The sequence below is a fragment of the Phasianus colchicus genome, chromosome 20 (assembly GCF_987193195.1).
Source record: "Phasianus colchicus chromosome 20, bPhaCol1.hap1.1, whole genome shotgun sequence".
Lineage (NCBI taxonomy): Eukaryota > Metazoa > Chordata > Aves > Galliformes > Phasianidae > Phasianus > Phasianus colchicus.
The window spans coordinates 5205817-5220607 of record NC_143455.1 but is presented as its reverse complement, the minus strand read 5'-3'; the positions used below and the strand labels follow the sequence as shown (position 1 = coordinate 5220607).

At 41.7% G+C, this 14791-nt stretch overlaps 1 protein-coding gene across 8 annotated transcripts in view; it reads right to left on the bottom strand.

The window, feature by feature from the left end:
* The window catches only part of CCDC57 (coiled-coil domain containing 57), a 30824-nt gene that overhangs the window by 3126 nt on the left and 12907 nt on the right, over positions 1–14791 (bottom strand). For all 8 annotated transcript variants that reach the window (XM_090121882.1, XM_031599024.2, XM_090121879.1 and 5 more), the window contains 6 exons: positions 14414–14648; positions 12562–12662; positions 10890–11115; positions 10155–10291; positions 7776–7898; positions 7259–7412 (listed from right to left, as the gene is read on the bottom strand). In XM_090121882.1, coding sequence (XP_089978008.1) covers positions 7259–7412; positions 7776–7898; positions 10155–10291; positions 10890–11115; positions 12562–12662; positions 14414–14648 — 976 coding nt within the window. The remainder of the gene's footprint in view (positions 1–7258; positions 7413–7775; positions 7899–10154; positions 10292–10889; positions 11116–12561; positions 12663–14413; positions 14649–14791) is intronic.

The following is a 14791-nucleotide window of genomic DNA, read 5'->3' as shown; positions in this document are numbered from 1 at the left end:
TAGAGGGGACTAAAAATGTAGTCCCTTTGGTTGGGAAGCAGTGATCTTAGCACTGATGGGAGCCCGTCCTGTGGTCTCTCACATAATTCTCTGAAGACCACTATCTACCTTCAATGAAATGAACTTCAGCCTTATCACAGCTTTTACTACATAAGATAAGTGGAATTGGTCAATCACAGCATTCATTGTAAGCTGTAAGTAATGTTTACAGGTGCTTGGCTCCAACTACTTAATCCTTATTTTTCAGTGCACTGAGATTTTCACTTTAGATTTACAGAGAACCAAAGCAGACAGCAGCTGGCAGAATAATACACACTGCAGCACTCTGTACAAGTTGGAAATGTTTAAGATTGATGTCTTCCAGACCCAGGTACAGCACGAGAAAGGTATGAAATTCATCACACAGAGGTTATGAGCAGAAGGTAAATTCTCATAGTCATCAGAACAGGATAGAAAGTCCAAACAAAATTGGATGTGGACAAAAAGAAAACATATTCTTTGATGTTTGGAATGAATTAATCTATTGGGGGTTTATAGCTCTGTGCAAAATATGATGCTGTGGCCAGTGTCAAAACACAGCACGCTGAAATCATTCTTGTGTTCAGATTGAAGCAGTTGTTCACTTATGGGTGTGCAACATCTGTGCTGTGTAGGCCTGCTGCCATTTGTTATTACAGGTGGCAAAAGCACAGTGGGCTCTTGTGCCATCGTTATGAAACGTTCAGCTTGCCACCTCGTGGCAACCCACAGAGCAGGAGGCATTGAAGAGAACCGATGCTTGAGCACTTGGAAAAGTTTTAGATGCATTGGCCTTCCTGGCAAAAGGACTTGAATTGTCTATCAGATAATAAAGCAGAATTTCACAAAAACATCAATGCTTTGGAACAAAGCAGGAGGCACTGTTTGGAAAGTAATGGATACAGCTTCAGAGATTATTTTTCTTGAACAGGAGCCATAGCAGAATGAGAATATCATTTGTGGTCTGAAGAAACAGCAGCGGGTATCTCCATCAGCATCACCCTGCCAGCACTGCTTACCAGTGGTCTGGTTTTGAAAGGTTCTCTCAGTTTTGAAGGACCTTTTGAATCCAAACCAGGGCATGGCTCTCAGACATCTTGTGGGAGGCCCTACTCCTGTAGATCCAAAGGGAAAGCAACCAAACACTGTATGCATCCCTTCCTCTGAGGTCTTCTCTGTGCTTGTCTCTTGGCACTAAAGATGTTACAGCTGTAACTATTAAAGGCTGCTTAGGTATTTAGAACAACAGCATGGAACAAAAGCATTTCATGTGGCTATTGAAAAGTTCTGGGCAGACAAAAATCTGTGTTAATACAGACATCTAAACAATTTAAACTGCAACTGGCAAGTTCTACAAAGCAGAAAAAGACAAAGAACCAGTGCCCCAGAATTAGAAATGCTATTTGAATTGAAATGTCCCAGGCAAACTCTGAATAAAGACCTTCATCTGGTTCTGTTCTGCTTGGCATTGCTCACATGTCCAAAGGACCTTCAATAAAATCAGCAGGGATATGCACAGTGGCAAGAAATTTAAATGCAGTATCTTGATTTCCGCAAGCAAACAATCAGATAAGGAAAAGGCACGCCTAACTTCAAGCCTATAAATCACTTTCAGAAGTGACCTCACTAACAAGAGCTACTGAGAGCACAGTGAGGAGCCCAAGCTGCTTTTGAAAGCAAACCTAAAAATGTGTTGTTGAAATGCTGAACTTCTACTTGATTTGTGCTTACAGTCAGAGATCAATATTCCCTAATTTTTATTTATGTTGTTATTGTTCAGATCTAGAAAGAGGCAGGCATTTCCCCAAATGGAAAATGTTCTTTAAAAAAGGAGTCCCTAGCTATTTGCTCATGTCTGACCATGCTTCAGAAAGAACACCAACTCAAACAAGTTCCTATTGAGCAGAAGAATGTTGAAGCAAAGAAAACGTAACCAGGGGATTAGTTAATATTTGTGAAGCACTTCAAAGATGAAAAGTTTTATGCAACAGAGGAGAAATCAGGAGCTTTTCTTTAGCTCTTCTTAGAGTTAGAATGAAGCAAGAGCCAGAATCAGAGCACTCGTTCTGTTTGTTAATATTTTACTAGACTCTTTCTCTGGCCAGCTTTTTACCCACATGGATTGCTCTTAGAACTGTCAGTGATGTCAAAGCTGTTGAAATTCTGTCTAGTGTGGAAACACTTAAGATAACTTTTGATCCATAAAGTGTAGAATTTCAGAGCACAGAGCTTTGCAAGTAACAGCAACAATGAGAACAGTGGTTGAAAGAAACTTCAAGTAATAAACCAGAAAAGTGACTTTGCTTTAAAACATCTTATTCTCTTTCTTTGTTAGGCTACAATGTAAACACAACTAATTATCCCAGGACCTCTGCTGGGAATGGCTGTGGAGGTGAGAGTTCTCAAAAGTACAGATGGACTATCCACCAAAATTGGAGTCCTACTTTGGCATGGAAAATGCCAAGTTTCACCTACTCCGAAAGTGTATAAAGCAAATGGGGATGTTCTAAGTGCAGACACGTTGCCTTACGTTCCCTTTGCACTGACTGACCTCTGTCTGCTAACCCAAGGAGACAGCTGATCAGGAGCAATTCACATGGTAACACAAAGCACCTCTCATGCTACTGGCTCTACTCCGTGGTCTCATGGTCAAACTCTACTAGGTGACACTTGTCTTTGTAAAACTTGCAGCTTGTACAGAAGCTAATCACACTATTGTATATGTGTGCCATGATTTTGAGAGGCAAGCATACAGCTTTTTTGACAAGTAACTTTCTTTAGAGGATGGCTGTTGGGAAGATCCAGGAAACTACAGGCCAGTAAGCATCCTATCTGTGCCTGGGAAGACCATGGAACAGATCCTTCTGAGTGTTATGTGTGACAGTGAGGTGATGCAAGATAGCCAGCACAGCTTCACCAAGGCCAGAACATGCCTCATCAATGTGATGGCCTTCTGTGAGGGAGTGATGGCATCAGTAGACACAAGAAGAGCAACTGATGTTATCTACCTTAATTTCTGGCCTTTGATATGGTCCCACAGCATATTCTTAATTCTAAATCGGAAATATATGGAGTTGAAAGGTGGACTATTTGGTGGATAAAGACGTGGTTGGATGGTTGCAGCCAGAGGCTTGTGGTCAAAGGCTTCATGTCCAGCTGGGAGCCAGTCAGGAGGGGTGTTCCCCAGGGGTCTGCCTTGGGTCCAGTGCTCTTCAACATCTTTATCAGTGACACAGACAGTGGGACTGAGTGCACTGTCAGTAAGTTTGCAGATGACACCAAGCTGAGTGCTGCAGTTGATACAACAGAAAGAAGGAACACCATCAGAGGAACATGGTGAGCTTGGAAAGTGGGCCCACGTGAATGTAAGGAGATTCAAAAAGAAAAAATACTGCACTTGAGTCGAGGCAATTCCAAACACGTGTATGGACTGGGAGAAGAACTTGAGAGCAGCCCTGTGTGGAAGGACGTGGGGGTCCTGGTGGAAGAAAAGTGGGACATGAACCAGCAGTGTGTGCTTTCAGCCCGTAAGACCAATGATATCCTGGGCTGCATCAAAGGAGGGGTGGCAGCAGGGAGAGGGAGGGGATTGTCCCGGGTTACTCTGCCCTTTTGAGGTCCCATCTGGAGTACTGCATCCTGAGGGGCCCCCCGTACAAGAAAGATGTGGAGTTGTTGGATTGGATCCACAGGAAAACCATAAAGATGATCAAAGGCCTGCAATATCTCTCCTATGAAGAAAGGCTGAAGAAGCTGGGCTTGTTCAGTCTAGAGAAGAGAAGGCTCCAAGGAGACCTCATTATGGCTTTCCAATACTTAAAGGGAGCTTATAAGCAGGAGGGGAACAAACTGTGTATACATGGGCAAATAGTGGTAGGACAAGGGGGAACAGTTCTAAACTAAAAGAGAGGAGATGTAGATTAGATGATATTAAGAGCAAATTTCTTACTCAGAGGGTGGTGAGGCTCTGGCACAAGCTGCCCAGGGAAGCTTTGGATGCTCTGTCCCTGGAGCTGTTCAAGCCCAAGCCCTGGGCAGCCCAATCTAGGGGGGGGAGACAGCCCTGCTCACAGCAGTGGGTTGGAACTGCATGTCTTTAAGTTCCCTTCCAGCCCATGCAATTCTATGATTCTGTGGACTGCCATCAGCCTTCAAAACTCATTTGTTATGGACAACCTACCAAAGTCTCCCAGGTGCTCTCAGGAACATACAAAAGGGAAAGAAATAGTTAAGTACAGCCTTACTAGTACAGTCTGTATACAACAGTGATGCTTTTGATACCACTGTGAATTGTATCCATCGATTTCTCCTGCAAGATCCTTTCAATAATGTAGAATCAAGAAAAAACCTGAATCACAGAATCATAGGAGCCTGTGCTCCTTTTAACCCCCTTATTTCTACTTATCTTCAGAATTAACACACAAAACAAATATTTCAACCATCTCATTCCCAGAGTACAAACTAAAAATTAGCAGGTAGAGTAAGGAGAGAGAAATTGAGCATATTTTTTAGTCTGTGACTTCCTTGAAAGTTTCCATAAGCTCGGAATTTGATGGTGAAATGATCAAAGTACATAACAGTCCACTCAGCATCAACATGTGTGTCACCAGCACCCCAAAATACAGAGTCACTGAATTGTGTCACATGCTGCAAGTATAGCAAACTGTGGGGCTTATTTGATATGCCAACCTGCTGGCATGCACATGAAAAAATGTAGAAGGATCAGAAAATACTTATCACACTACATCTTTTGCTGTTTCACAAGGAATGCCCATAAAACATAGCTACTGCTTTGACAGATCTGTACAGCACTGGACTTGTAAAACAGATGTTTGATAAGCAAGCAGACACACTTGCCTTTGTTCCAAACCATCTTCTGTTACTCAGCTTGTGCTTATATCTGAAGCACACCTACTGAGGTGCTCCACTTCTGTAATGGTTCTATCCACTGTGACCACGTGTTTGATGGATATAATAAAGTGAATGGCCTGAAACAAGAAAACTCAGCCCGGTTTGGTTTTTTGTTTGTTTGTTTGTTTGTTTTCTAAAATGTAGAATTCCAACTAGTTGAACTAAGGATACCATTTTGATAATTTCCCAGTGGAGAAAGCTAAGCAGAATTCATATTTTTTTATTTGTATTTTATTGAAGTTCTATTCTTGCAATGCAGTGTTTCAGGGCCTGCATGCAGTGAATAAGCTCTGCCTGGGGTAAATCTGGATGCAGAGATCAAATTAACGTTGTTCTCCAGAAAGTGTTACCCCCTTACTGATGTTACACTTGGTTTGCTTTGGCAGTATCATCTTTCCCTCTCACTGTTCTCTGGATCCTCAAAAATCTACAGTAAGTTTTGCAATGGTGGCTGGAAATTTCTAGACATTAAGAAACTGATGTCCTTGTAAGGCTGCCAGTTGTGTTGCATCACACTCAAAGCAGCATGAAACTGCATGGCACTATCAATGTTTCAAAGACATCATTTTGCTTATACTGTCAATAGAGGCCTGACCTGAAATACTCTTCCTCTTTCAGTCCCAGCCCCACAAGAACAGCACATGAACAGTGACTCTCAGCACTACATCATTCTAGTCCTACAGTTGTATCAATGCACATGAGTTTGGCACCATGGTGTACTGCTGTTGTTAACAACTGCTCTTATAGTCCATTTTTCATTTTGAAAGCCCCATTAGGTATTACATATTTTTATGTAAAAGCAGCTCTCAGACTTTCCATTGACTCTTTTCCAGACAGAACAACCCAGCTCTTTCAATCCATTTTAGTGTATCACGTGCTCCAGTGCCCTAGCCATCTTAGAGTCTCTCTGTTGAGCTCAATTCCAGTTGGTCAATCCCTTCTGGATCAAAGAGTCCAAACACAAGTATCTATATCATGGTTACAGACCACTATTCCTATAAAGGCTACATGGCTGCCACATCACTCTACAGCTGCCACTAAATCTCAGTAATAATAATGACAATGATAACAACCAAACTGACTTTAAACAATCCACACAAGCCCCAAAGCCAATTTGTGATGTCTATGCTTCATATTAAGAAATGAAAATCATATTGACTTGAAACATTCTGAAAAAACATCTGTCTCTACTTACAAAGACCTTCAATATAGAAGAGTCTACCTCTCCAGGGCAACATACTCCATTATTAGCCACCCTTAAGGTTTCTCTAGTGTTATAATTTAAAGCCATTATGTTTTCTTCCATCCCTGGCAAAAGTTAAAACATTTTTCTGTGGTTTTCCAGTTAAAAATTACTTCATGAACAGCCCAATAGTTTGAGAGACACATAACATTCATCTGCAATACAATGCAGGGACACCCACAGCTCCATCAGTGCTCACAGCCCATCCCTGCCCCTGCAGGGATGGGGCACCACAGGCTTTCTGGGCAACCTGTGCCACTGCCTCACTGCCCCACAGTGTAAAAAACTTTCCTATATTCAATCTAAATCTGCCCTCTTTTAGTTTGAAACCATTTCCCCATGTCCCATCCCAGCAGACCCTGCTAAAGAATCTGTCCCCTTCTTTCCTACAGCTCCCCTTTAGATACTGAAATGTTGTTATTAGGTATCCCTGGTGCCTTCTCTTCTCCAGGCTGATCAACTTGTTGCACTGGGCTACAAAATACTGATAAATAACAAACCTTAGTTCAGTGTGCCTGCATCACATACTGTGCTACACTCATAATCTCACTTCTAGGCTTCCGGTCTCAGTGCATTAAGTAGTATTATGGCCATTACACTGCCATAAAAATAATCACCAAGTGAGGATTTATAGCTTTACAATTTGATCTAACAGTCCCTTGGCAACACATGAACTTTGCAGCTTTCAGATAGATACTTTCATATGCGCCGCAAATAAAGTTTAGATTATGTCAGTGCAGAAGGGTATCTGCATTTTCCACAGGTGTTTTTAAGACGATTAGAAATAAAAAAAAGTATTTGTAACAATGGCAGAGAGCTGTACCCTCTAAATGGTTGGATAACTCTGAAGCAAGAGTAAAAGTACCTTAAAGTAACTGATTAGATCATTAGATTCAGACCACAGGACTGTAACACCAGGAGTGCTAATGTAAAAAAGTCAGTGGAAAGGGGCAGAATTCACAACTGCACTTGGTTGCTTCTAGAAGAATTAAGTACTGTGATTATTTGCAAAGCATGCACACATTGTTTAGCATTGTTTTGAGGACTGAGAGAAGAAGAGTTTGATTTCTAAAGTTTGCCAAATACCTTGGCACGGACTGTGTGCTCCAGATGAAGAAATCCAGACCTGCTGGGCTTGATCAGGGCTCTCCTTGGGTGGCTGACTTTGAATCTTTGAGGGTGCAGCAGCCGCCTTTTGTTGCTTTGGCCCATAATTTCCAGCTGAGGAATTGAGCTGAACCTGTGCAAGTTCAAATACCATCTTATAAAGATACACATTTTTCACTCTAAAGACATCTGAAAACAGTTTAACACTCGTGGTCTTAGAAAGATAAAAGTATTTCAGCACAGAGGCAAGATCAGAAAATGAAAATTATTGGTTTAGATTTGGAGATGTTGTACAAGAAGACGAACATCATAGAAGTGACTGAGATAGCCTGGTTTATTAAGTGTTAGAACAAAGCTCTCTTACAAACACTATTTTGTATAGGAACAAAGCATCCCTTATTAAATGCATACGTCTCTCAGCAAACCATAGCTGAGGGACTCCAGTTGGAAAATCCAACTGAAAGCAAACCAAACTGATGATAAAATTGCACTGTACCTCAGCAGACAGCAGTTCTGTTTCTTCTCCACGGCTGCTTGGAGCTTTTTCTCCCTTTAAGATGGGCCAGGCAATTAAAGAAGAGATCCTGGAGAGATGCTGTTGCTTTGCATATTGCAGCTCCTAACACAAAATATTCCATTAACACAAATCACTCACAGCCTCTAGAAATAACACATTTATAGTTCTTAACTATGCTGTTATGCTGCCATATTTAAAATAATCAGGTATAAATAATACTAAATAAAAATATATCCCCTTCAGATCAACAGGGCCAAACTATCCTCCAAATAAACTCCTTATTAATTTTTGTTCATGATCTAAATTTCTTATTATTTCTGTTATTATCATCCTGCCTGTTAATCAAATTTATGTTGTTGGGGTCATCCTTCACTTTTGCCTTGTCCATGATTAAATTATAGAAGAAAAAACTACCAAAGTATGGTGGGAAAAGAGAAAAAATGAAAATGAACAGCCATAGAAAGCTGCTTTCTCAGTAAATTAACACAAAACTAAAGTAATTATGCCACAATCCCATTAAGTTTCAATCTGTAGCAATTAAAGTGAGATCTGATGAAAAGTCAACTGCCCCAGCCCTGGGAAAAGAAATGAAATGAAACACTAACTATAATGTGATCTTTTGGTATATATTTAAGACTAAAGAAACACATGCCCATCATATAAAATAACTGAGACTAAAATTCCTGTAGGTGTGATGTCCACAGCTGATAGTAAGAAATTGTCTCTGTTTTTGGTAAGGATGATGATACTGAACACAGGAATGGAGGTATTATGGCTAGTAAGAGTGATCACCTAGAGGAAAAAGGACAAATGAACAAAACATGACAACAGCAGTGCTCAGAAACTCAGCCTGGAGATCAACCTCAGCTGAGGGGTTGGATTCTCAGTGGGTACATTTTGGGTTAAAAACAGCCTGGAATGGGAATACTGAAGATGAACAGCTTCAATGTAAGAAGGGAGATCCTTGATTCTAGTTTGGACAAAATCCAGCACATCTGTCACAGACATTACCCCAAACATCTCCACAGCTGGAATAGCCTCAGTGATACCACTTCAACCACGACCTCGAAGCAATCCTACAGTGGGAAAGGTAGGACTGCTTCTGGAGCTCAGCACACCAACTGGCTGCACACAGTCAAACACTACCCCTCACAAACCACGGATCTTCAAAAGGTATTTGTTTTTATAAAAGCAAGATAAAATTGTATGACTTTTAAAAGAATATGGGAGACATGAGAGGTCAGAAAAGTAGAAATTGTAGTAGAAGGAATGCAGCCATACTGTAGCAAATGCAGCAAACAGCCAAAAAGATGATGGATGGATTGAAGCATCTGCTGTGCACACAAGAAGCTGGGGAATCTTGCCTTGTTTAGTTTCCAGAAGAGATATGTCAGGAGAGATCTTACAAACGTGCCTAAATATCTGGTGGAGAAGGTGGGAGGAGGTGAAGATAACTGAACCATACCCTTCTGAGCAGTATGTAGTGGAAGAACAAAAGGAAGTAAGTAGAAAATGAAATACAGGACACTCCACTTGACCACAAGAGAAAACCAAACCAAAACAACAACAAAATCACTACTAAATCCCACTCTTCTTTACCCAGTGATGGCTCACTGAAACAAGTAACCCAGAGAGGTTTCCAGAGGAAGTATTTCCCCAGCTGAACTTGGTTAATAATTCTACTGGAGTTCCATGCCTCAGAGCAACAACCTCACCCTTTCTGACAGAACATTGTTTGCTGCCCTCAAAACCACGCCGACAATCAGCTGCACTGACACAATCCTCAGGAACAAATCTGCTGATCAGTTGAGTAAAGTACACAATGAAATCCTGACTCTGGTGAAGTCATTGGGAGATTTGCCACTAACTACTGGGAGAGCCAGGTTTGATCCACTCGTCTCTCTCAGGAAAGCAACTATTTAACTATTAAAAGTTATATTCTAGGTACAAAAGACTACAGACATGTTTATTACACATTCTGCCTTCATAAATGGGAAACATGTTGGTGCAATAATTTGGACAAGGAGCTTTTCAAGTCTATCTTAGAACATGCTGCAAATCCTTCAACTGACCTTATTTTACTCATTTAACACTAAGCTTTATGAAACTCACGCTTGTAGTTCAGTGTTGTAGTTATACTGCATCAACACAAATGTTTCTCAAGTTCCTTAGATGAAAACAGTGATTTAAAACAGTGAAGTTCCAAATAGAGCCCCACAACTACAAATCCTCCCTGGTGCCAAAAAAGGACTTGAGCTTAAGTCAGTGAAAGGCATTTTGGTGTAGAATTTTAAAGGAAAATGGTATCAATTGGCTTAACTCTTCATGATCACCACATTCCCGAGGGTGTGTGATTACCTGTGTTGTGAGCTTGTGTTGCAGATGTCTTAAAGCTGAAAGCTGACACTGTGTTCTTTTGATAAGTTCTCTTGGAGAAAGGCCACCAGAGCCTACACAAACCGTGCAGAGCTTTGGGCTAATAGGATGCCCAAGTCCTATAAAAGAGAAAAAAAAATGGAGGAATGCATTCTCTGCTGTTATCAATATGACATTTCCAGCAAGGGTTGTCTTCTCCCTGGAGATTCAATACCATGTGAAAATGGCCTAGCATTGTTTTCCTTTTTCCTCTGCTTTACTGACAGAGTAATAATGATTGCATAGAATTTAAATGCCCACAGTAGCATTTTCTCACTTACTCTTACATACTTACACACTCCTTAATTACTCTTGATTCTGCTTGCTTTGCTTTCCTTTCCACTATCATAAATAATTCGTGTTCAGCACAGGAGATAAACCATTGCTTCAAAGCAGCAGTTCAGCTTCCATTTGACATCTTCCACACTGACATCTGAGCACCAAGGAGCCCTACACCAAAGCCTGCCATTGCTCTGTGATAGCAGCTCCTGGCACAGGTTATGCTGGCAGCAACAGTTAGCACTGCAGTCTCACCCAAGCTATGCAGCTCAAGGATCAGCCATATGCAGCATCTTTTTTTGTGTGTATTAAAATCTACTTCTCTCCAGCTCAGAGAATGAACAGATTGATGGGTTTTTATTTTTCATGTGTAAGCTACCACTAGAATACGTTTATTACCTTCCTTTAATATCATTCCAAGATCTGTCCTGAGTCTGTTTCCCATTTCAATCAGCTGCTGCTTCTCTTGGCTCAGAACTGACATTGTTCTCACTGCTTCCTTCAGTTTATTTGGTGTTCCTTGCAGCGTGCAGCTGACACCATGCTGACCACCATCAGGACAACAGTTATCTGAGACAGAGCCAAAATCTATCACCTCTTTGTCCATAGCTTTGTTATTTGACCCCTGAGAAAACAGATGAGACTCATAAAAATATTTTGAAAAAACATGTTGCCTGCATGTTTAAGAATTCGGTACAAACATGCCTTAGAAACGAGCTGAAGCCTACAGTCTCTTTTTGAGAGCCCATATTCAAGATTTTGTCAGCAATGTGGGGCACATTAAACCACGGAAGAAATCACCAGCACAGGTTGCCCATGGAGGCAGTGGTGCCCCATCCCTGCAGACAGCCGAGGTCAGGGATGGGCTGTGAGCACTGATGGAGCTGTGGGTGTCCCTGCTCAGTGCTGGGGTGGCACCAGACGGCCTTTAGGGTCCCTTCCAACTCCAGCCATCCCGTGATTCTATGAAATCCCCACGACACAGGTAGCACAGAACTCACTGACCCGCTCGTTGCTCGGCACCACGCGTTCCTCCCTGCTGTCCCGCTGCCCCGTGCTCCAGTGCCGCGCTGCCCCCTAGCGGACATCTGGGGGAACGCAGCGCTGTGACGCGCAAGAACCGGGATGGAATCACGGGATGGTTGGAGTTGGAAGGGACCCTAAAGGCCATCCGGTGCCACCCCAGCACTGAGCAGGGACACCCACAGCTCCATCAGTGCTCACAGCCCATCCCTGACCTCGGCTGTCTGCAGGGATGGGGCACCAGCGCCTCTCTGGGCAACCTGTGCCACTGCCTCACTGCTTGCAGTGTAAAAACTTCTTCCTTATACCCAATCTAAACCTCCCCTCTTTTAGTTTGAAACCATTTCCCCCAATCCCATCCCCACAGACCCCACTGAAGAGTCTGTCCCCATCTTACAGCCGCTTTAGGGACTGAAGGCTGCTCTCAGCTCTCCCCAGAGCCCTGCCTTCTCCAGGCTGCACAGCCCTCAGCCTGTTTTCATAGGGCTGTTCCACCCCTGTGAGCATTTTTGGCTGTGCCCCAGCAGGTCTGTGTCTCTCCTGCACTGAGGGCTCAGCATCCACACACAGTGCTTCCACTGAGGTCTCAGAGCACAGAGCAGAGGAGCAGATCTGCTGGTCACACTGCTTTCAGTGCAACCCAGGATCCCACTGCCTTTTGTGCTGAGGGTGCACAGTGCTGACACCACCAGTACCCCCAGGTCCCTTTCAGCAGGGCCACACTCCATCCCTACATCCCTCAGCTTGTGCCAACAGTGAGGGTTGCCAGGATTGTATGTACAGCATCATCTCCTGCCACCTCATTACAAGCACGTTGAAAGATTTTAGGTATTATATCACAAAAAGCTTGAGTATCAGGACTGGCCAGTCAAAATTTATTCCCTCGAAAGAATGAGCATGTTTGACTGAAAAAAAAATCTTTGCTGGCTCATTTCTGACTACATGACAGCATATAAGTTGCATTTTTAAAATTTGTTCAGGCAAAATTAACATGCCATTTACTTAATTACACACAGCCCTACTTAAGCTGATTGAAACCTCTTCTTACCTTTTCTGTGCCTGGGTTTAATACACAACCCAAGCTAGCTGAGCTGACATTCCTATCACTCGACATGGTTCTCCCTGAAACTTGGTCTGTGCAGAGTGAACCTAAATAAATAGAGAGGAGTACAGTGTGAATACACATATTTCTGTTTCGTTTTTCATAACAACCTTTTCTTACTATTACACATCTATGCCACTTCAGTAGTTGCACTGTAAACAGAGCTGAGGAAATATAAGAAGCTGTGCAATCTCACAGTGTGCAAACATCAATCAGCTACACAACATGTATGTGTCTGTAGATGAGATATTAGAAAACTCAGTTTGTGGGCAAGGAGTACACAGACAGAAGTTTTTTCTTCTTCCAGCAGTGAATTGCTTAATTGTTGAGCAACTGGCAATATCAGTATAACAAGAATAGCCAAGATGTAGCAGTTTCTTTCTGCTACAGTGGGAGCAAAATCACCAATAAATTGAAATTAATCCTAAAAAAAGGCTTCCTTTACTTCCAGTACAAATGGCAGTCTGAACATTTTGATTAATGTGGACAAAGCAGGGAAAAGAAAGGATTTCTCCAAACCAGAAGTACCCCTCCGGGATACTCTCTCATCTTAAACAATGTGGATTTAACATCATAATCCCTCTTAGAGATTGAATAAATTCTCCACATATTTTCAAAGGGATAGAAGCACTATTATTTTAGTCGAATAAAGAATTTCAGCAGTAGAAAAAATAAATTAGTAATTAATTTCTGAAAACTCATATTAACCAGCTGACAAAAATTACTGGTTATCTTGGAGACTGTTGAACTGCAGCAGCCATCAGTCTTCTCTGTTTTGGACTCTATCTTCCAAAACAGAGGATCAACTTTCACTAAGTTCTGTATGACAGAACTACTCCTGTGTATTTTTCTTTTTAATTTAAAATCAAAATAATTTTTGCTTTAATTATTTCTTAAGTCTCCTTTTTAGCTAAGTTATTAAGCAGAATATGGATATATTCATTAAGAATGCCCACACAATCCATTTGTTCATTATGTCCCATTTTTGTGGTAATGACACAATAAAGTCTGTTTAAAATGAATTCTGCAAATGGTAAGGATAAATGAGAGAAGGATAAATTAATTACATGAAAAGAGAGAAGGCTAATAAGGGCACAATATTTGGTACAACAGGACAGCTTTCAACAAACCCCTTGGAGTTTTCTGAAATACAGAAAACAATTCATAGTGGCTCTGGAATAGCTTTAATTAATCAGAGGTTCAATGCTTACATAAATGGGGCACAGACAGATACCACAATATTCACCTGCCTTTACATAATTGGTAGAAGGTTCTATAGAACAGGGCTACCTTTTCCACATGAGTCCTTGAGGAAGTGACACCTCACCTATCTATTTTTTAGATGAAAAGAAACCAGTGCTGAATATTCCATCCTCAAGTTGGAGTTGATTCTGCCCCTATTTTCTCCATAGTTCCAAAAGCCACAAGAATGTTTACGACAAAAAAGCCATTTTCCCACCCATGCTGGTGCTAAACAAAACCAAACTTCACAAATGTTCATCAGATATATCTGGATGTGGATGTACCTTCTGTAGTTCCTTTCTTTGTGCTATCAGCCTTGACTTTCCCATAGGGAAAACAAGAAAAAAAAAAAAAGATGGAGGTTTGTAGTTAGTGATATAATAAATGCTTCCAAGAAAAGCCAACGAAACCTATTGGTCACCTGGCACTTTGTGACAAGGTTTGGTAGAAGGTGATGCAGCTCAAAGCGTTATGCATTTTTTAACACTGAGATGTTTTAAACTCTTGCTGTTACCTAAGAAAAAAGACAGTTACACAGCCAGCTGTGTGACAGCACCTTCAGCCCTTCCCATCAGGACAGCAGCAGTGAGTGGTGGGATGCCTGCAGTGTGGCCAGGGGCACTTTGCTCTCTCCGAGGCACTGAGGATGGTGTTTGCTCATCGAGGCTCTCCATTTCTTTCCTCATCTGTGCAATAACAGCCCGAAGGTTGGCATTTTGCTCCTGCAGCTTTTGTATCTCCGAGCCAGGAATATCTTTCCTGAGATAACTTTTATCATCAGATTGAAATGTCTGTGAAATAAAAGTGAAGCATGGTAAAAAACCTTCGTTCCTGAGCAACATTCTGTGTAAGAGATCTTCCCTTATGTGTGCCATTGTATGGCATCAGCATGCTCCTGTTAGGCACACACAATCCATGTCATATTCAAAATTAA